Raw genomic sequence first — 22,682 nt, forward strand, 5'->3', positions numbered from 1 at the left:
ATTACATAGCCTTTAAAAGGAAAACACTTCCCTATCCTGGCCACTTTCAAAAGCTGGAAATTTGGGGGTGGAGACCGATAAGTAAGCAGGTTCTGGAGGGATTTCCCCCATGCCCTCGAGCACTTGCACGGAGCATGGTTGGGGTTCCTCTGTCTCACCCCTCCCCCTGCCAAGAGGGAAGTGGGTGGATGCCGTGATAGGGGTGGCAGTGCCCCTACCCACCCTTTCCCTGCTTTTGCCACTGTGTTCCTCAAGTCTTGTGATCGCGAAAAGCGCCACCCACTGTGGCTCAATTCTGCCCTCTGGTGCTTCTCACTCCCCACACAGAACACCCACCATGACTGGTAACTGGAGAGACTCCAGGCCCTTGGGGGACTTCTGAAAGGTCAACTCCACTGCGTCTCCCTCCTTCAAGCTCTGGAAGCCCTCTGTGTGCAGCTGACTCTGGGGCTCAAAGACATCCACTTGTAGGCCAAGTGTGACCCCAGTGGTCGTGGATAGGAAGCTGAACCAGGTGCATGGTGACTCACTTTGAGGTGCCAGTACCGCACAGCAGCTCTGCTGGCTCCTTGGAACAGCTGCCTGCAAGCAGCTCTTGGACACAGAGCCCACAGTAGCGGAGCCCAGATCCCTGGTCAGGTGGCTGCTGGCCCCAGAGGAGTCTAGAAGCCAAAGTTTCATTCTTAAAGTACTGTTAAGTATAGAGGAATAAATCCTAAGCCAGGTGTGACCTGCATGCAGAAAATTTTTAAACTTCATTGGAGAACGCTGATGAGGACTCAAGCAAGTGGAGATATTCTGTTCATGGAGAGGAAGACTCGGCAAGATGTCTCCCAGAGCTGCTCAGGGGATTCCAGTCAGAGTCCAGCAGGGCTCTCCTCCCAGGGACAGGCTGATGGATCCGCAGAGCAGCGAAGGGCCAGGTTGACTGAGGTGCAAATGCCACACTCACAGAAAGCGCTAGTGACGACCCAGCACCCAATTGGGTGCTGGGCTTCTAGTATCACTCCCCACCGAGAGGAGCCCAGATTCCAGGGCGAGGCAGGAAGGAGGAAGGCGAATCTGGAGCATGTGGCTGAAAGGAAAGAAGTGCTCGGACACTGACGGGCATGAGTCCACAGGACACGGGAGAGAGCTTGAAGTGGCATCTGTTGCCCCAATTTGGGACAGTTGAAGCCTCAAAATGAACAACGGATTATAGCACGTGGAGGAAACTCTCACCATTTCTGTTCAATATAGTATTGGAAGTCCTAGCCACGGTAGTTGGACAAGAAAAAGAAATAAAAGATATCCAGATTGATAGGGAAGAGGTAAAATTGTCATTATGTGCAGATGACATGATACTACATACATATATATGTATATATATATAAAACTCTATATATGGACTCCACACAAAGACTGCTAGAAATGATAACGAATTCAGAAGGGTAGCAGGATCTAAGAGTAGCATACAGAAATCTGTTGCATTTCTTTACACCAACAATGAAATATCAGAAAGGGAAGGTAAAAAGACAACCCCTTTTAAAATTACATCAAAAAGTATAAAATACTTATACTTTATAAGTAACCAAGGAGGGTGAAAGACTTATATGCTGAGAACTGTAAAACGTTGATAAAGGAAATTGAAGATGATTTAAAGAAATGGAAAGATATACCATGCTCTTGGATTGGAAGAATGAATATCATTAAAATGGCCATACTACCCAAAGCAATCTACAGAGTGAATGTGGTCCCTATCAAATTACCCATGACATTTTTCACAGAACTAGAACAAATAATCCTTAAATTTACATAACACATGGAGGAGGGGAGGAGAATTCTTGAGTCCACGATGACACACACACACACACACATTAAGCTTCACAGAGAGGCAGAAGGAACAATCAGAAATGGAAAGTCACCACTTTGTGGGCACTTATTATTGATTGGTTTAGACGGTAATCAAAGGTGGATGCAAACGTACAACTTAAGTATTGACACTACCCTCAAAGCTTCATCCACAGATTACTTATTAATAACAAAGACGGGAATTCCCCGGCGGCCTAGTTGTTAGGACTGCTCTTTCACTGCTGAGGGCCCAGGTTCAATCCCAGGTTGGGGAACTGAGATCCCACGTGTGCCGCATTGCGGCCAAAAAAACCTTACAATAACAGAGAAAAGTACCTTTTGGTGGAGAAATCTGGCAGATTTCCATCTGACAGGTGATCAGAACCAGCAATCAGGCAAATCAAATTTAGGACAGTTCAAAATTGACCTGAACTCTTCAAATATGTCTCTGTGATGAAAGATTGAAAAACTGTTCTAGACTTAAACATGGTGGTGCATGGTCCTAGATTGTACCCTGGGCAGGGGGACTAGCCTGAAGGACGTTACTGGACATGCAGTTGGGGAAATGTGAGTGTGGACTGTGTCCATCTTTGGAGTGTCACGTGTGGTCACCTGCAGTGTTGTGCCACCCACACTCCGGACACAAAGACCCTCGTGGCCACAGAACTCTGACTTCAGAGGAAGAGGTGTTACGGTCAGTGTGGGGGGCCTTGTGAACACGCGGTGCTGAGGTCTCTGGGAGTCCTGCCTCCCCTCACCCCAAACTCCACTTTCAGGTGGATCAGGTGACTTCAGTGTGAAGAGGAAGACTAAAACATTTTGATTTGTTTAAATCAGCGTTATTGAGGTGAATCAAACTGCATGTGTTTTGAGTGTGTGATTTGAGAAGTTTTGCCTGTGTCCTCTCATGAAACCATTGCCATAATCAAGGCGGCGAACACATCCATCGCCCTTCAAGTTTGTTGGGTCCTTTTGTGGTTCCTCTACCCCCGCCCTCTGTCATCTGCTTCTGTCGCTATAGGTTAGTTTGCATTTCCCAAAGTTTCCTGTGCAGGGAGTAGTACTGTGTGTTCTTTTTCTGAGATTTTGTGTGTGTATCAATGGCTACTCCTTTTTATTGCTGAGAAGTACTCCCTTGTGTGGGTAGTTTCTTTGTCCCTGCACCTGTTCATTTGGGTTGGTTCCAGGTTTCAGGTACTCCACACAAAGCTGCTATGAACTTTTGTGTAGATATTCATATGGACGTTCATTTCTTTCTCTCCTGAGTAAGTGACTTGGAGTGGAATGGCTGAACCAAAAGTAAGCGAATGTTTTTCCTCTATAAGAAACTGCCAGACTGCTTGTACTTAGTTCCCACCAGCAGCATACAAGGGCTTTGGTGGTTTGAGTCTTTCAAATAACTTGTTTGTTTTATCTAAGTTATTGAATGTATTGGCATAAAGCTGTTTATAACATTTCCCTACTAGACTTCTAATATTTGTAGAATCCAGTGATGTTACCTCTCATTCTTTTTTTTTTTTTTTTCCCTGGCCGCGCCATGCGGCTTGTGGGATCTTAGTTCCCCTGACCAGCGATCGAACCTGGGCCCTCGGCAGTGAAAGCTCAGAGTCCTAACCACTGGACCGCCAGGGAATTCCCTCCCATTCTTGATGTTGGTAATTTGTGCCTTCTCTATTTTTCCCCTGATCAGTCTGATTAGAGATTTATCAACAATTTTCTCAGAGAAACAGCTTTGGTCTCTGTCGTTTTCTCTGTTGTTTCTCTGTTTTCTGTTTCATTAGTTTCTGCTGTGATCTTTTATTTCACTTCTGTTTGCTTAGGGTTTAATTAAGTATTTTCTTAAGGTGGAAGCTGAGATCATTGATCTGTTTTCTGTAGTATAGACATTTCGCGGCTATAAATTTTCCCCCTACCATAGCAGCATCTCAAATCCTGATAAGTTTTCATTTTCATGTAGTTCAGATGCTGATTCCCCTTTTGATTTCTTCCTTGATCCATGGGTTATTTTGAACTGTATTATTTAGCTTCCAGATATTTGGGGATTTTACAGAGAGCTGTTGTTTATTTCTAATTGAATTCCACTGTCTTCTGAGAACATACATTGTATAACTTGAATCCTTTTTAGCTTTATTGTTTTATGTCAAGAATGTGGTTTGTCTTGATAAATGCCCCTTGCGTACCTGAGAAAAAAAGTGTGATCTACTGAGAGGGATGATTGACGTCTCTAGTAAGATTGTGGATTTGTCTCTGTCTCTTTGCAGTATTGCCTCATGTATTTTGAAGCTCTCTTGTTAGCTGTGTGAATGTTTAGAATAATGTTTTCTTGATCAGTCAATGCCTTTATCACTGTGAGATGACTGGTAATATCCCTGGAAGTATTCCTCTACACATTCTACTGTGTCTGATGCTGACATAGCCCTTCTGCTCTCTTATCTGATGTTGGTGTGATACACTGTCCTCCTTGTGACCTAGTTGTATCTGAAGGGTGTTTGGTGTGGGCAGGGCAGTATAGCTGGTCCTTTCTTTTCTGTCTAATCTGAGAAAGTGTGCCTTACCTGCGGTGTTTACATTCAGTGTGATTAATGACAGGATTGGGTTTGCTGTTAGTTTTTGTCTCATCTGGTCTTTGTTTCATTTCCCTCCTTTTTTACCTTATTTTGGATTAATCAAGTATTTTTTACATTTCTTAATGATTTTTCTTGTGATGATCTCCTTTGTTGAATTCTGTCACTATCTCTCTGTTGTTACTTTAGTGGTTGGGTTAGGGTCTGTCATCTCTTTAGCAGGATGCAGAGGAACCTGACCTTGTGGGCTTCCACCTGCCCACCTGCCTGCGTGATGGTGTCATGTGTTTATATTTACATGTTGTAAGTATTGCAGTGCGTTGTTATTTTTGTTTAAGCAGTCATATCTTTTAAATTTAAATAATTTTTTATGTACTTATGTTGTTATTTTCATTGCTTTTCATTCCTTTTTCTTATTGGGTTTTTTTGTTTGTTTTTTTTTTTTGCGGTACGCAGGCCTCTCACTGTTGTGGCCTCCCCCGTTGCGGAGCACAGGCTCTGGACGCGCAGGCTCAGCGGCCATGGCTCACGGGCCCAGCCGCTCCGTGGCATGTGGGATCCTCCCGGACCGGGGCACGAACCCGTGTCCCATGCATCGGCAGGCAGACTCTTAACCACTGCGCCACCAGGGAAGCCCCTTCATTCCTTTTTGTAGGCCCAGACTTCCACGTGGCATCATTTGCCTCCTGCCTGAAGGACATCCTTTTACATATGTCACAGTGCTGGTGATTGATTCGTCACACTTTTTGTATCTGAAAATGTCTTCATTTTGTCTCTGCTGAGGTGTTTTTCGGCAGATTGCCAGTTCTTTTCTCAGCACTTGGAAGATGTTCCTCCACTGTGCTCTAACGTGTCTTTTTTCTCTGGCTGCTTTCAAGGTGTTCGTATTATCACTAGTGAGCGATTTGACTGTCAGCTATGTCAATGTTGTGCTCTTTATGGTACTTATGCTTGGGGCCTGTTGAGTTTCCTGAATCTGTGGGTCGTTTTTCTCAGCTCTTTCTTTCAGTGTGTCCTCTGTCCCCCTCCTCCCCTCTCTCCTCCAGTTACAGACGGCGGGTACCTTGATGTTGTCCCACAGCTCTGAAGCTCGTGTTGGCTTTTCCAGTAGTTTCTACTGCTGTGCCTTCAAGTTCACGAGTTTTTTCTCCTACAGTGTCTGGTCTGCTGTTAATCACACACCCAGTGTAGTTTTCCTCTTAGACTTTGTAGTTTTCATCTTTGAAAGTTAAATTTAGGTCTTTTCTTTTCTTTTTTTTGGCTGCACCACGCGGCATGTGGAATTTTAGTTCTCCGACCAGGGATCAAACCCACACCCCCTGCATTGGAAGCGTGGAGTGTTAACCACTGGACAGCCAGGGAAGTCCCTAGATTTGGGTCTTTTTTTTTTTTTTTTTTTTTTTTTTTGCGGTACACGGGCCTCTCACTGTTGTGGCCTCTCCCGTTGCGGAGCACAGGCTCCAGACGCGCAGGCTCAGCGGCCATGGCTCACGGGCCCAGCCGCTCTGCGGCATGTGGGATCTTCCTGGACCGGGGCACGAACCTGTGTCCCCTGCATCGTCAGGCGGACTCTCAACCACTGTGCCACCAGGGAAGCCCGATTTGGGTCTTTTATATCTCTGTCATGTTGTGCCTTTGTTTAACTTCTTTTGACATGGAATACAGTTATAGTTTATAGTAACTTTTATTGCCCTTCTCTAATGATTCTAACTCAGTTTCTGTTGATCTCAATGTGGATCACGTTTTCTGCTTCCTGGCATATCTGGTAATCTTTGGATGCCAGACACTGAATTACCCTCTTGTGTGCTGGGTATTTTAATGATCCTCAAATTCTTCCTCAGCTTAGTTATGAGACGATGCTACTTTCATCTGCTCAGTTTTTGCTTCTCTGCTCACACTCTCAGGCAGGACTTGGGCAGTCTGGGCTCATCATGTCTCAGGTGTCAGTGTCATTCATTGCCTCATGTTCAGCGTCTTAGAAAACCTATGTCTTTCTGTATGTTCTTTGTTCTCTTTTCTCTTCTTGGTTATTGTGGATGTGAGGGTAAATTGGGTCCCCATTACTCCATCTTGGCTGGAAGTAGAAGTACTCTTAATATAATAAGCATCTCTTTCTGACTGAGTTTGGGAAGGGTGTCTTATGTAAGATACCAAACACATTACTCTTAAAAGAAAAGATTGATACATTCATGTTTGTTAAAATTTAGTATCTCTTCTCATCAAAAGACTCCAAAAGAAAATAAAAAACATGTCATTAACTGAGAAAAGTTATTTTCCTCACATAAAAAAGATAATAGTTTAATAGCCAGAATTTATAAAAGAACTGCTATAAATAGGGAAAAAACACCCTGATAGAAAAAAAATGACAAAGATATGCATAGACATTTTAGAGAAGAGGAAACATGTAATGCCAATAAATAATGAAAAAAGATCCAAAATGAGAGTTCAGTGAGACACCATTTTACATCTGCCACTTGACTGATAGAAATTAAGAGCTCTGACGAGACCTTGCATCCAGCGGGAACTCATTCATTTGTGGTGGGGTTGTAAAGTGGGTTATTTATTTTGGAAAGCAGTTTGACATTATCTTGTATAGTCAGATAATTTGTACCCTGTGTTTCTAGGTCTATACCTGGAGAAACTAGCTAAGAACAAGAATTTCACATGTGAGAATTTTCACCAGCGGACGTACATAAGAATGTATTTAGCAGCACTGTTTATAATGGGGAAAGCAACCCTAAACAGTGCAGATGAGGGAAGAATAGATGAAGTGCTGTCCTCTCCAAGTGGAGTATTTCATAGCTCACACTCTCACTTTACTAAAAACAAGGAAGGGGTACAGTCCTGTGTATTTGTTGTCTGGGGGGTGCAGGTGTGGGAGGAAAGGGGAGTAAAAGTAGATGCAATTACTGGGAATGTCCCTGGTCTGTGTGGTGGGCCACAGGCTTTTGTTACATTATGCCTTATAACCTATCGATTTGTTAAATTTGTTCTCACGTGATGTGCAAATGTATTTTAAAATGAAAACTTGCCCCGTTGATATCAAAACTAAAACTGTTTAGGATCTTTTTTTTTTTTGGTTTTTTTGTTTGTTTGTTTGTTTTTGCGGTACGCGGGCCTCTCACTGCTGTGGCCTCTCCCACTGCGGAGCACAGGCTCCGGACGCGCAGGCCCAGCGGCCATGGCTCACGGGCCCAGCCGCTCCGCGGCATGCGGGATCCTCCCGGACCGGGACACGAACCCGTGTCCCCTGCATCGGCAGGCGGACCCTCAACCACTGCGCCACCAGGGAAGCCCTGTTTAGGATCTTATAGTGCCAGAAAGGAAGGCAGTGCTCAAAACAAACAGAGCCTGCAGTGATGGGGTGTTAAAGGGCCACAGGAGCCACGGAGGAGCAACAAAGGCTGGGATGCTTGGAGCAACAGAATGAGTGACATAGCGTTGGAGTACAGACCAGAGTATAAAATAGACACTCATGGGTCCGTACTGATAGGAAAACATACCGAATAAGTAAACGGGGAGAAGAGACATATCTGTGTGGAAGCATTCCAAGTCATATATATAAATGGCTGTGCCCTCCGGGAGGGAGCCCAAACCCCCCCTTAAGTGTGGGCTGCACGTGGTGACGTCCCCGCAGAGAGAACAGGATGGAAAGGGGAGAGAGAGGAACTCCCCAGCAGAGACACCTGACAGGCACACCTCAGCCAGGTGACTAAGGGCACAGCCACGGTGAGGAGTCGTGTTGAGAGCACAGACCCTGACAGGATGTGGTGGGAAGGGCACTTTCCCTCTGTGGTCTCCCTCCCCCAAGCCCAGAGTAATAACGAGAAAAAATCAGGCAAACCAGCAGAGGGACAGTCTGCACATCCCTGCCCAGCCCTCCTCCAAACCATTGGGGTCATTCAAACCGGGAAAGTCGGAGAGACCATCCCGGCCAAGAGCAGCCAGAGGAGATGTGGTGAGTAAATGTCATGTGGGGTCCAAGACAGGTCCTGGAGTAGCAGGAGGCATGAGGTTAAAACTGAGGAAACCTGAATAGTGTGGACCTTAGTTAATGACGGTGTATCAGCACTAATTAAGCATCGCACTGGTGCAGGATGTCAGTTACGGGAAGACTGGGGGCATGGGAGGGAGCGCAGCTCCTCCTCCTGAGCCCCTTGTCCCACCCCTTCCGTGAAGTTGGCCTCCCACCCTCTGACTGCTCCTGCCCAGTCCTCTGCTGGCGTCGTGGGCACAGGTGCCCTCAGTGCAGGTGCGTGGGAGGCAGACTGACATGGGCTCTCTTGCAGTGGGCATCCCCACCATCCGGTGGTGTGGGGCTGAGGGGGACTACAACGTCATGGTGATGGAGCTGTTAGGACCCAGCCTGGAAGACCTCTTCAACTTTTGCTCTAGGAAGTTCAGTCTCAAAACCGTCCTGCTCCTTGCTGACCAAATGGTAAGACTTCATTTTTCTCAAGTGAAGGGCAGCCTGCGTGCTCAGCACAAGCTCGGTTAGATTCATCAGTCTGATGAGGCCTTCAGGGCTGTGCTGTTAGTGCACAGGGAGAACATGGAAGCTCGTTAACTGTGAAAGATAGTGACCCTTGGCGGGCAGGGTGCATCTGCGTGTGGGCCTGAGTTCCCCGGGTTCCCTCCGCCAGGCTACTGCCTGGGGTTCAACCTCTCACCCTTGCTTCTCCACCTGCAGATTAGTCGTATTGAGTACATTCACTCGAAGAACTTCATTCACCGAGACGTGAAGCCGGACAACTTCCTCATGGGGCTAGGCAAGAAGGGCAACCTGGTCTACATCATCGACTTCGGGCTGGCCAAGAAGTACAGGGACGCCCGCACCCACCAGCACATCCCCTACCGCGAGAACAAGAACCTCACCGGGACGGCGCGGTATGCCTCCATCAACACGCACCTCGGCATCGGTGAGCCCTCCTGCCCCGGCCACAGGCCCGGCTGTCCTACAGCGTCCTGGGGGCCCTGAGGGTGGTTAGCATGTTGGGTGTGGAGGCTGGCGTCAAACCTTTGTAGCAGAGGCTGGTGTCCGGGCCTGGAGACCTTACCTTGTGGGATGTGGGGAGACAGGCACGTGTTGGGGCCTCCTGATAGGTGGCGGTGCGTCTCTGAACAGCACAGCAGGGGCACTTGTGCTGAAACAAGGAATCCAGGTGTCCTTTCCTGTGGCTCTGAGTTCATCCCCAGGAAGCGGGGTGTTTGCCGCTTTGACCCACTGTCCTCTCTCCCCAGAACAATCTCGAAGGGACGACCTGGAGTCTCTGGGCTACGTGCTCATGTACTTCAACCTGGGCTCGCTGCCCTGGCAGGGCCTGAAGGCTGCTACCAAGAGGCAGAAGTATGAGAGGATCAGTGAGAAGAAGATGTCCACTCCCATTGAGGTGTTGTGTAAAGGCTACCCTTGTGAGTGTCCTCAGGTGGACAGCAAGCCAACCCTGTGTTTCTGTGGGAGGATGGGGGCCTGTGAGGCTCTGGGAAAGGGACCAGGGAAGTCCCCCAGAGGCTGGCTGCTAAGGCCCCACTGATGTCCTGCATGGTTGGGGAGGTGAAGAGTGAGCAGGTGGCCTGCCCTTTAACTGGCCTCAACCTTCTGTCCCTGGCACTCCTCTACCTTCCTGAGCCGTAAAACTCAGGGAGTTTTCCTTTTGTTTTTGTGGGACTGCCCCTGTGATAAATGCCTCAGATGAAACTCTTTTATGCTCTGTGTGCTCAGTTTTCTCAGCCTCTTTCCTCAAAGCATGCTCGGTGTTTCAGGTTCCAGCTTTCACACCCTCTGTTTGGGTGGCTGGGAGTGGTCAAGGGTTTTGTGGACAGACGCCATGCTGGCTCCCAGTCAGGGGTACTGCCGGTTACCTCTGAGTTTCATGGTGTTTTACAGCTGAATTCGCCACGTACCTGAATTTTTGCCGTTCCTTGCGTTTTGACGATAAGCCTGACTACTCATACCTGAGACAGCTCTTCAGGAACCTGTTCCATCGCCAGGGTTTCTCCTATGACTACGTGTTCGACTGGAACATGCTCAAATTCGTAAGTGCGCCCCCAGCTCACTGACTGCTCAGCGTGGAAGGGGCATGCCGGTCAGCAGAAGGCCACTAGCTGCTGCCGTCCCTTCCTGGGAGCTACACGGGGTGGGGCTTCAGGAGGCATGGCTGCCACACGGGGAGCACGCAGGGTTCTGAGAAGCCAGATGCCTGTTGGCAAGTGAAGAAGGCACCTCAAGGCTGCAACGGGGCTGTGAGGTTCCTGGGCCTGAGGTATGTCCACAGTGCAGGTCTGCCCAGACCAAGGTTCTTACTTAGGACGCTGAGGTCATTTTATCATCATCATCATCCATCCTAAGGACATTGTGGCTGCTCTGGCTTGTGAGTTCCTTGTCAACGGGGTGTGGCTGTCGCCGGGTTGGGTGAAGACTTCCCTCCTCCTCCCCCTACCAGGCTGTGCCGAGGCCCGGCCTCCGAGGGGGTGGGTGGCCTGGGAGGCGCTGTGTGTTAGGTCTGCGTTTGGCCTTGTGATGAGCTAGACTTACAGTTGATTTCCTTTGTCACCCAGTTCGTTCATTAAGTGTGAGCCTGTGTTGTGTGCACGCACACTGCGGGGGCTGGGGGTGGAGGGGCTTGAACTTTAATTCGTTTTCCTCTCTAAAACAGGCCGCCTGTCCCTGAATCTGTTGTGTGAGTTTGTTTAATCTCCAACACTACGGCCAGAATTCCAGTTTTTTTTTGATTTCCACTTTCTCTTTCATTAAAAATGTGTTCTATGAGCTTAAAACAAAAATGGGCTGGTTTCTAGGGTGACAAAATCTGATGGAGGAGCAGAGCCTCCTCTTCAGAGGGTGCAAAACAGGAAGCCTTGTCCCATGACCTTAACAGGTGCAGGGGTGTTCACACAGGGACCAGGTAGGGGTGGGGGGCTGCAGCCTCCCAGAGCGGGGGCCAGCCCGCAGAGCCAGCCTGCCCTGGACCTCGCCCATGCCATCCTGGTGCCAGGCCCCTCTGTTAGGATGGCCTTCGAAGGACAGCCTTTGGGAGTGGTGCCGCAGGTTACTGGAGTCTGGACATCAGGGTGGGCCTCCTGCCAGAGCCACTTTAATAAGTTCTTTGTTCTAACATTGTCATCCCTCCGAGGGGCTCAGCAAATCTCTTCTGTAAAGGACCAGACAGTCAATAATTTTAACTTTGCTGTCAGCACAGCGGTGCGACCACTCAACTCTGTGTTGTAACTGGAGAGCTGCCCAAGCAGTGCGGCAGTGAGTGGGTGTGACTGTGCCAAGAAAACCGTATTTGCAGGATCAGGTGTGGCTGCATTTGGCCCGTGGGCTGCAGTTTTCAGACTCTTGCCTTACAGCGCTGGTAATTAGGATGTGACCTCTACTAGGGCAGGTATCTTAGCGTTACAACTTAAAATCAAATGTCCCCGTGTTTCTGGTGTGATATTCACTGAAAGTGTAACTAGCTGTTTGTTCTGGGAGTAACTAGCTTAGCTTAGGCGGTACCCACCACATGGCCCCCCGGGATGAGCCTGGCTGCTGGCCTCCTTATTTCAAGTGCACCAACAGGACATGGGCCTGGCCCGGGCGTCTGGGCTCCAGTTGGACCCCTCAGCCAACCAAATGCTGTCCCTCCCACCTGCCTTGCAGACTCCCCCAACTGTCGCCGCATTGGGCCACCTCTGACCTGGGCTGGTTCCCATCCCCGTGTGAATGGTCACAGAGAAGAGGGCCGCGAGGTGCCGTTGGTGTCTGGGTTCTGAGGGGGTGCTGAGGCGATGGGGTGGGGGTTTCCTCTGCTGTGCTGGGAAGAGGAGACTGAGAAGCCTGGTTCTGCTCTCCCACGGTTGTGGGACAGGCCATGCGTGGACCCAGAGGGAAGAGCGCCTGGCTTGCTGCGAGGCTGTGGACGGCTTTGCGGGCAGACTGTCCCACACGCCCCTGTGTTTTCTCGAGTGGCAGCCAAGTGCCTCAGGTGGTTTTTCACCAAACCCAGTTCAGTTCTGGTCTCGCCCTCTTTCCTCTGTAGGGAGCCAGCCGGGCGGCTGACGATGCTGAGCGGGAACGCCGGGACCGAGAGGAGCGGTTGAGACACTCCAGAAATCCAGCCACACGCGGCCTCCCTTCCACGGCCTCGGGCCGGCTGAGGGGGACACAGGAGGTGGCTCCTCCCACCCCCCTCACCCCTACCTCACACACTGGTGAGTGGTCCCGGGGCTGTAGCTTGCACCCCGGCCCCTGCTCTGCAGGCAGTGGGGGTTCTGTTTTGAGTGTCACTTGCTCTGGACACTCCAGTGTGTGACCTCGTGGGGTCTAGGCAGGAGTGCCTGATGGGTGAAGACATGTGCATCCTTACTCTGACCAGTTCTTATTTCCGAAGTTAGTCCAGGGAACGCCCTGGGACAGTGCCTTCGGGAATGTGTTTCCCAGACGTTGGCCTCTTGAAGGATTGTGTTCCCTGTGAGCTCTGTTGCTTTGCCTCTTGTCCTTCTCATGGCACGACATCCTCCACCACAAACCTCTCCAGCCTCTTCCTTGCCTGTCGAGACAAGCGTTGTAGGCAGAGGCCCCGGCTGCCCTCCCACTGGACACCTGGTGCTTCGCTCCCGGGGCATCAGCAGAGCCTGTGGTGCCGGCCTAGTCTTAGGGTACAATAGCCTGTCCTGTGCCCGACACCGAGGCAGCCGAGGGTCCTTGTTAGACGTGGTTCCCAAGGAGAGACCCCGTGCTGGAGCGTGGGGCTGCATTCCGAGGCCTCACACTCGCCCCTGTCTCCCTCTCCTCCAGCGAACACCTCTCCTAGGCCCGTGTCCGGCATGGAAAGAGAGCGGAAAGTGAGTATGCGGCTGCACCGCGGTGCCCCAGTCAACATCTCCTCGTCCGACCTCACGGGCCGGCAAGATACCTCCCGCATGTCCACCTCACAGGTACGCGCCCCGCGGGCCGGCGCCTGATCTCACCCAGGCTGGGCGCTGCAGGCCTCTGGCTTCTCCATGTTTGGTCTGGTCTTAACGGGCTCCAGGCAGAGTGGGATGATAGTTTCGAAGGCTTTCCTTCTTTCCTGCCTTCCCTTTCTCCCCATTTTTGGGTGTTTTAACCATTGGGGGAATGTTGTGCCCCTCGCAGTTTGGCCCGTTGGTTGAGAGCCTCTGTGACAAGCTTTGTGGGGTAAGGGCTCTACATCCAGCCCCCCCCCCCGCAATTGTGCTGGGATGTGCCACGGGACCTTTTCTCTCCAGCTGCCCTCCGTGTGGCCCCCAGCCCCCAGCCAGCTTTGGAGGCTTGGCCGTCTTCCCTGGGTAGACTGGAAACGCCAGCCTGCTCACGCCGTTTGTCGTGGGCACCTCCAGCCTTTGGGACTCTGTCCTTGTTCTCGTTGGTCAGGTGCTCCCCCAGCAGAGAACCCGGGGGGGTGGGGCGTGGCATATTGCCGGCGGTCACTCTGCAGTGTCATGCCCAGCACTTGGCGACGTACTGTGCGTTCCTGTCTTCTGATGCCCCTTCTGACGTTTGTCTTCTCTCTGGCAAGGCGAGTGTGCTCAGAGGTGCAGGGCCTGGCCCCGGGGCCTCCTCCACCCACGTCGTCTTCCCCGTCTGGCTTTCCTTGCTGTTTTTCTGTCTCACTGACGCGCCTCCCTCAGCAGAGCAGCTCTTTACCTGCTTGCGGACGTTTTTCCTCAACTAGCTTTCAGGGTCTCCTCCCATGGGCAGTGGGGGTGGGCAGGGGTCCTGTGGGGGCCGGGACTACCCGGTGGCGTCTGCTGGGTGGGCAGGTGGTGAGTTCAGGAATGGCCGAAGCCCAGGTCCTGGCCAGGTACTGGGGCAGCATCCGTCTGCTTCACCACGATGCCTCAGGTTTACATTTAGCGCCCTGCCCTCCCCCTGTGCTTGCTGGGCAGTAGGTGTAGCTTGTTGCTGAATGTGGTGGATTGAGCACGTTGATCAGGAGGGCACAGGGTCTGTGAGAATTGCCCAGAACCTCGGTCCTGTGGTGTCCAGCTGGTCTCCTGGCAGAGGAGCAAGGTGTGCCCAGGCAGAGGAAGTGCTCCTGACCAGTTTTCTTTAATCAAGTGAAATAGTATTTTTAGCAAACACTTCTAATTTACTAGTAATTCTACTAGAAATGGGTTCTTATATGGTAATTTTCTCTCAAAAAGGCTGAAGACGCAGGTCGTTTGAACTGTGGGGCTCAGCGGGTCTGGCCAGAGTGATGAGATTGGGCCTCTTAGGGCTCCCGGCCCCACACCCCTCCTCTGTGACCACAAGACACGGAAAGGGCTTAACGTGTTTCTTCCATGAGCCCTGGAACGCATGAGCCAGCAGCTGGGAGCAGGTCCTGGGAGGTGTTTTGCTGCCCCTGGCCAAGTGGGCCTGGCTGAGGGCCCTGGAACACCTCAGCCATCAAGGACCAAGGAAGGGACAGGCTTAACTTTTTTTTTTTAACACAAGAAAATGTCTTTTGCTCTGAGGATCGTTGAGGGAAATGGCAGAGGTAGAGGGTTCTGAGGGTGCTGGGTAGTTATGGGTCCTAGTCTAGCCTCTTCTCTGGCTTGTGTCCACCCCTCAGGCCACCGACCCATGAGCGTTGACCACACGCAGCTCCAGGGTCTGTCCTCAAAATCACGTGTCTTTGTTCTCTGGTTCTCTCTCTGCTTTCCATACGAAGAAGTGTCATGTGGGCCTGAGCACTGCGGGGAGTCTCTGAAGAGATTCGATTTGGGGGTATCCTCTCCCAAAAGAAGCACTCTAGTCACCCTGGGGGTTTCCTTAGGATCTTCATGTTGAGGACAAAGCCCCTGAGGGCGTGTCCCCGGTGGCCTCCATCCTGGGGACAGCTCGGTCCTTTGGGTTTTTCTGGTCATCCTCCAGGCGCTCTTCCTAAGAGACTCTGAAAGGCTCTTGTCCGCCAAGGGCGTGGTCAGAGTTGCTCCAGCTTTTACAACTCTGTGGCCTCCATTCATCGCCCTCCCCCGCAAAGATACGATGCAGGTAGGGGCAGTGACACACCAGTCCAGGGGGCGGCACCACGTGTGCACAGACCCACATGTGCACAGAGTGGCCTTCCTGTGGCCCGGCGGGGGCTGCTTCCTACCCACTTCCTCTTTGCCGCTCGAAGAGGAGAGGTTGCGTCCTGTGCCAATGCACCGAGTGCAAAGGAGTAGCTCATCCTCAGCTCAGAAGTGCCCAGAGCCGCCCGCCTGCTTGGGGGAGGGCCCTGCCGACCCTGTCCAGCTGGAGGTGGGAGGGCGTGACATGTGTGTTGCTTGTCCTGGCCGTTCCTCCTCGCCCCCACGTGCTTCTCCAGGGACCACAGTCCCACATCCCTGACCCCGGCCTGCGAATCTGGCCTCTTCAGCTGGAATAATGTGAAGACTGAAGGGCTCCTGGTGGATGAACCTGTTTGTCATGTTTCTCTTTGTGAGGAGGGCCTCCTCCATCCAGTGCTATTGGTAGAACGTGATGCTGGTCCGTGGTGCCAGTTTTTCCTTCAGGCTTACTCGTTTTAATTCCTGCGCCCCAAGTAAGGTCCACAACCGTGTCCTCTTCCTTGTGTCAGTGAGGAAATGTGTCCAGTCCTTTAGTCACAGGGAGGTGGTGTCCTCTCCACCTGCCAAGCACAGGCCTTGGGGAGCTGCTGGTCCCGAGAGCTGATGGAGGGGCTGCCGTCTGGGCATCCAGTTTTCTTACTACGTGAGAGTTGGGAAGGGTCTCCCTTGTTGGCCCCATTGACAGATCCGTCCTCAAGGAGCAGCAGCGGCTGCATGTCCAGGGGCCACTCTCGAGAGGCGAGACTGAGCTCCTGTGTCCCTGGGTCCCCTCGAGCGGCCCTGGCCAGTGGTCATGGACCTGGTTGAGGCAAGGCGAGGCAGTGCTTGCGGAAACAGGAGGGCCTCACGTGCTGGTCCGGCCAGCGTAACCCTTACCAACAGCTGTCTTTTCCCCCCACCTCAGAATAGCATTCCTTTCGAACATCACGGCAAGTAGCTGCACGTCTCCCCGTCGGAAGGCAGCACTGGGTGAGTGTGCTCACGGCGGGGCTCCTCAGCAGGCGCCGGGCGGGGTGGGAGCTGCCGCCCGCTCGCCGACCTGAGGGAGCACGCAGGGGGTCGGGCTTGCATGCCAGGTGCCCCAGGTAGAGCAAGGCCCCTGGCCCAGGTCCTCTCCTCACGTGGATTCTAGAGCAGCTGTGGTGGGCTGTCCAGTCTGGGGTGACCCCAGAATCCTGTCTGTTGGCCTTTGGCCTTTGCTGTGGTCTCCAGTTGGGAGCCGGCGTGGGGAGCAGGAGCCCAGTCTCGGCTCCAGTGGCCCCAGGGGCCTCAGAAGGTTCGGGGCCGCGTGGTTCCAGGTCGGTCGCTGGACGTGTGTCGTGTCATGCTGGCTGTGGGGGCCGCGCTTGGCAGGGGCTCTTGCACTCTTGCTGCGTGAGACACTCCTGATGGTCCCTGCTGTCCCGGCTTTGTCATCTCTCTTCCTTTAGCACTGATTTCTGTCCTCCTCGTTTGTTTTTCTTTTTGAACTTGGTCTCTGCCTAGCATCTTGTCCACCACGCTCTCGTCTGTATTCACCCATCAGCCACAGCCACCCGCTCACTGCCGTTGGTGCATGGCTGGGCATCCAAGCCAGGCTCCCCTCTTGGTGGCAACTCTTGTGGCTCCTCCCGGCTGAGGGCTTGCAGCTTCTGTCCACTCGGTGCTGTGGTGGGAGACCAGCTGCAGTTGTAACGTGACTGCACTCTTGGGGACATCTTGATGGGAAATGCTTTTCACGTCTTGCCCCACGTGGAGTCCCAGTGCCCGCTTGGGGCCTGGTCCCTGTTTTTGGAACACCAGGCTACTTTCCAGGAAGGGGGGCTGGGAGCAAGCATCTCTTGCCCGCTTGGACTCTGGTCTGACTGATCATGAGCTCGCGGCCCCACAGCCTCCTTGCCTGCATGGCTCTTCCTTCCCCGTCTTCCTGTCACTCTTTCTGCTGCACGTATCCCGGACTCGAAGGACCTTCCAGAGCAGCTGGGGGTGCGCGTGTCCAGAGGGGCTAGGCGGCATTTGCCCCCTCCCCACCAGGGCACTGTCACTGGTGTTTTCTGCCCAAGGCCAACCGGCTCCGTTCCTCTGGCCTCACGCTGACCTTCTCCTGTGCTTTGGCTCCGACAGATTCCCGGTCGGGTGGCGTCCAGTGGTCTGCAGTCTGTCGTGCACCGATGAGAACTCTCCTTTTTGCTGAGGGCAGACAATGCATGGCTGATCTACTCTGTTACTAGTGACACGCCCCCGGTCTAGAACCGAAATGTTAACACCGGGACCTCTCCAGGCCACCCACCCAGCGACGCCCATGGGGGAAACAAAACACAAACCCAGCCGGACAGACTCCAAGCGCTGCCATCGCCAGGGGCTGCACTGAGCCCCCATGAACTTGGTTCTAGCGGGGCTGGGACGAAAGCAGTGAGATGGTTGCAGAGAGAATCAAACTCCCATTCAAGAGCCTTTCAGTCCCCTCTGTGGTGGCACACCCATGTCCCTGCCGAGTCTACTGTAACTACCGATCTTCTACTTGGTTAAGACAGTTTTGTATCATTTTGCTAAAAATTATTGGCTTAAATCTGTGTGAAGAAATCTGTCTTTATTGTTTTTCATGTCTGTTTTTGCGGTCTTGAAGATGCTGACTTTAAAGAATTCTAAAGCAGGCACTGATGTGGAGTTCGTGTAGAAGGAGTGAGGCAGGGAGCAGAGCACGTGGGTTTCCATGGTCTGCGTCTCGTGGTTTGTTGTGTGGTCACTGTGGAAAAGGGATTTTCTCATCAGAAATTCTATCACGTGTATACGCGTGTGTAAGTAACGTGTGTGTCCGTGTGTGCCGTGTGTCTCGTGACCTCATTAACCTGGTTTTGGCTGTGATGCTCCTTTCCCCACCGTAAACTGAAATGCCTGCTCACTGCAGACCCGCTGGGATTCTTGAATCATCAGAGCAGTTAGAAAGTGCTGGCTACACGCATGGGCGCAGCGGGTGCTTCCCCACAGAGCAGCCCACCGATCTGACCTTCCCAGACGCAGCGAGAAGGAAGCTGAGCCTGAAGACTGCAGAAGCTGTGGCTTCGCGTCGTGTCGCTGATCCCTCGGGAGAGGATTTCAAACTGAGAGACTTGGGCCCCTCCGTGGAGTCGTGTGTGATTATTTTGGTGGTGGTTGCCTCAATGCTTTTGAATCTGGGAGATTTTCTAAGTAGGCTGTCAATATTACCAGTGCAGATTGGCCCTTAATCTGTGTTAATATCTATGTGCTCAAAACCAAGGGCCATGGTATCTGCCCTGGGTGCCAGCGTTGCTCAGAAAGGCCAGCGAGCCCAAGGAAATCCACTCTGAAGTGCCAAGAAGCAGGTGACTCTGATGACCTGATTGTCCAGGAGGGTGAAGGGTCACCCGCTTTTGTGACTTTCCCTGGGACATAGTGACCCCACAGAGGCCAAGAGTCAGAGCAGGGCTGAATCTCCCCAGAAAGACCTTCTGCGGCAGCCCAGCTCCAGGTGGTTTCCTGAGACGCTCTCCCTCACTTTGCAGTAGCAGAGGCACCAGGTAGTAGTGGTGGCCGGTAGACAGGAGCCCCCGTCTCTGGAAACGAGGTGCAATATATATGTTCATAGGTACTTTCACCTTTCTTCGCATCATCCCCCTGCAGTGTGTTCTGTTTGGAAACTGGGACACTCGTAGGAAGATAGGCACCTAAAAGGTGTCCACGTCTGTGTTTTCCCTTCCTGCCCCCAAAGTCCCAGCACGGGGATGCTGGTCCTAGGACGCCCTGACTGCTGCTGATGGCACAGAACGCAGCTGTTTACTTCTTTCTGATTCCTGAGCTGGCTACTCTGTAAGTGTTTTGGGGTGTGGGCACTTGGCCAGGTCGGGCTGTGTTTCTGGGAGTGCAGAGGGAGCTCGCGTGGGTCAGAGCGAGTTGGGGGCTTTCATTGTGGCCCAGTGCCTTCTGCAGAGGTGGGCTTCCCCTTCCCAGCAAGGTGTTAGCAGCCGCAGCCCCAACATTCTGCATCCAGGTTTCCACCTGAAATTGCCAGATGGCATTTGAGAAGTGGACTCTGACCCAGTCCTCAGCAGTGTGGTTGTGGACAGTTGTGTCCCCCCCTTATTTAACTCCCCATCCTGACTTGCAGGAAACATAGTTGGAATGTCTGTATCAACCTGTGTATCCGTTGCCAAGTCTCTGAACTGCGCTTTTGTATGACCACTGTATTTGTGTCCTTAACTACCGTGTAAATAATAAATTCATGACGACTTCTACCTTTATTCCCTGCCCCTGCCATGTGGTCTTTATTTCATCAGTTTGAGTTTTGATTTGTTTAGATTAACTATTTGAAACTAATTTTCTGAGACTGGGCATTCGTGTCTGTCCTTTTGAAGCCTGTTGGTGTACTTTGTGAGCTGCTCAGGAGTAGGTGGAATGAGCCTGTGGGACGTGGCATGGATGTGGCTGAGTTGTTGCCGGTGCAGGCCATGTGCACATACCAGTCCCCTGCCTTAACCAGCTTTATGGGAAAGAAGTGCTTCCACCCACCTTGGGTTTTCTGGGGAGTGAAGAGCACGGTAGCTGACACGTAGCCATGTTCCTGCTGCCCGTGGTGGGTGCTCGAAGTGGCTGCTAGTGGGCCCCTGCTGGGACGCAGGGGCTTGGACCTGGCAGTCGCCATCCCAGTGAGAACACCACCTTGCATGCCCCATGCCCCGGGTGTTGTCCTTTCTAATCAAGGCAGCGGCTGCAAGGGGACATCATCCATCCATCTGTTGGGCTCATGGCCTCCGCTTCCCTCTGGACTTGTTGGAGCCTAAGAAGTTCCTACCCCTGGGAGCTCCAGATGGCGCTGAGTGAGAAAGCATGGTCCCCATCAGGCTCTCCTGCCCACGGTGACTTGCAGGGCTGGCAGAGTGGGAAGGTCCGTCCCTCTTGAACTGGGACCACAGATGTGCTCCCACGGATATGTGGTAATCAGCCACTTCCTGGTCCACACCCACTTGTCCTGGGGCTGAGCATGCTGGCCTTGCGTGCGTTGCAGGGAAAGCTTGGCGGCCCCACCCACATGCATGGGGAACAGGTGGGGCAGGTGGATCTCCCACCTGCTGCTAGCTTGCTTTTGCTCCTCCTAAGCCACCATGGCTATGCCAGTGGTCCCTGAGGTTCCAAAAGGGCCTGAGCTCTTCTTTGCGGGTTCCCCACCCCAGCCTGCTGACATTTGGACCCAGCTGAAATGGTGACGAGGCAAGCCCTGAGCCACCTCTTGTTTTCCTGCCAGGAGGTGGACCACAGGCAGGACAGGGACCCTGTCATCTTTCGCTCAGAGCCTGCTTGTCCTGCTCCCCAGCCTCCTTGCCACCTCTGTCTGCCTGACACACAGAGCTTCACCCCCTGACGCGCGTGGCAGGCTCCATGCTCAGGAGAGCAAGCTCCGGGCCCATGCCTCCACCTCCCACCCTCCCCCAGGCCCCATCACCACTGAGAGTGGTGCTTGAAGACCCTCCTGGAAACTCCTGTGTTGGGGGAGGGGACCTCTCCTGCCCTTCCCGCTGCCTGCCCTGCCCCCCGCCCCGCCTCCATCTGCTGGGAGCTCTGGAAGCAGCACACCTCTTGGCGTCATTACCTGTAAGGGTGTTTAGGGTTACAGGGGAGTGTCCTTTAGGGAACCATGAGGGGGCCCTGCAGGTCTAGGCGGCTGCCTTCCAGACTGCCATTGGCAGGACCCTTAGGCAGCCACTGACGGTGGGGTCTGCCCTCCTGCCAGGCTCTCATAGCGTGGGGCCTGCACACGTGTCCTAAGGTGTTCTCCGCACAGGGTGGCAGGTGCCCCGAGGTCTGGCCAGGGTGGGGGTAGCAGCCCAGGGTGCCTGGCTCGTGTACCCCACCCCCCAATTTAGGCTGATTATGTATGTGTCCTCCAAGGAGGTGCTGAAGGGCCCATGAGAGTGGGCTCAGCACGGGCATCTGGGTCTTCACAGGATGCTGGGTGTGAGTCTTCTTTAGTGGGACGTCTAGAGGGTTAGGGGCAGCCCCATCCACGCCAGAGCACTGATGACAACTGTCGTCAATTGCTCTTAGGACTCTTGGCAGCCACAACTTTGAGGACAGGAAGTTTTTTTTCTCTGTGTCTTGGGCACAGTTGGAAACGTCTGGAACCAGAAAACTAGGCAGTCAAGATGGTCTGGTCACCTTCTCCCCCAGGGCCCCTGCGGATCAGTCTCCAATCTTGGCAGAGCCCCTGGATGCTTTAACCAGCTGGTGTCGCTGCTGTGTGGGCATGGGGCCTCAGGTCCACCCTGGGGTGCATGGGTCCAGCCCCAGACCAGCTGTGGGTCCCACCCCCAGCGGAGCAACTCCCACACGTTGACCATCTCAGAAGCACTGAACAGTGTCCCCAGAGCATGCGTGTAGAGAGTCGCCAGTCCTCGAGTAGGGAGGGGGGATGCATGAGGCAGCTTTGAGTGAGAGTGAGGGGGTACTAGCGTGGGATACTGAGGCCCTGGTCACCACCACAGCTGGTTCCAGGAGACCCAGGGTAACTGAATGACTGGCGACAGCCAGGCCAAGCTCATATCAGGAGAGGAGGGGGCGGTGTGATGAGGGCTGGGAGGTGGCTGGGGGAAGGGCACAAGCAGGCTGCCCACTTGCATCCTTTTCCCTGCCTCCCTCCAGCTCAGGTAGGTGGTTGCAGAGACCACAGGTGGGGCTCTCGCCCTTTAAGACCTAACAAGTGGGGCGCTTATGGCTCAGCTTTGCCCAGGGACTGGCCTGGGGGCCCTGCCTGGCCCACCTTATTACGGGGTGAGGTCAGCGGATGCAGGGCTACCACTTGACACCTGTGACTGCTAGCACTGCCCACAGCCCAAGCCCCTGGCAGAGGGGAAGGAAGGACAGAAAGGATGACAGACCGGGCAGGGGACTGTGGGCAGGTGCCTGGCTCCCTCATAGAGCTCAAGGGACAGATGGAGGAGGGAGACAGCAGCCCCTTCGGGGCGACATCTCTGGGGCAGACCCAAGATGTGAGCTCTCGCTTGCTTTTCGTTGCAGAGAAGCAGGGACGTGGCATCTCTCCGGCTGCACGCGGCCCGCCAGGGTGCCTGCTGCCGTCCCCAGCGCCCTCGACGCACCACCTACTGAGGCGGCCCCAGCGGCCTCTGACCGGGCTCCCAGCCACACAGGCCGCCGCTGGCCACAAGGGCAGGTGGGTGTGAAGTACCCGGGGTGAGGCTGAGTGGGGCTGTTCAAGGAGGATGGGGAGCAGATACCAGCCCAGGGTGCTGACCA

General features: G+C 53.1%; 1 protein-coding gene across 8 annotated transcripts in view; it reads left to right on the plus strand.

Moving 5' to 3' along the window:
* Positions 1-22,682, plus strand: part of CSNK1D (casein kinase 1 delta) — a 38,676-nt gene that overhangs the window by 14,954 nt on the left and 1,040 nt on the right. For 3 of the 8 annotated variants that reach the window (XM_067714923.1, XM_067714930.1, XM_067714925.1), the window contains 7 exons: positions 8,684-8,832; positions 9,085-9,313; positions 9,636-9,806; positions 10,282-10,430; positions 12,419-12,590; positions 13,177-13,316; positions 22,446-22,599. In XM_067714923.1, coding sequence (XP_067571024.1) covers positions 8,684-8,832; positions 9,085-9,313; positions 9,636-9,806; positions 10,282-10,430; positions 12,419-12,590; positions 13,177-13,316; positions 22,446-22,535 — 1,100 coding nt within the window. In that variant the 3' untranslated portion in view covers positions 22,536-22,599. Of the gene's footprint in view, positions 1-8,683; positions 8,833-9,084; positions 9,314-9,635; positions 9,807-10,281; positions 10,431-12,418; positions 12,591-13,176; positions 13,317-16,341; positions 16,407-17,540; positions 19,676-22,445; positions 22,600-22,682 lie in introns of those variants that run through there. The other 5 variants (XM_067714926.1, XM_067714929.1, XM_067714924.1 and 2 more) reach the window with 3 other exon arrangements.

The sequence above is a fragment of the Pseudorca crassidens genome, chromosome 19 (genome assembly GCF_039906515.1).
Source record: "Pseudorca crassidens isolate mPseCra1 chromosome 19, mPseCra1.hap1, whole genome shotgun sequence".
NCBI classification, from domain to species: Eukaryota; Metazoa; Chordata; class Mammalia; order Artiodactyla; family Delphinidae; genus Pseudorca; species Pseudorca crassidens.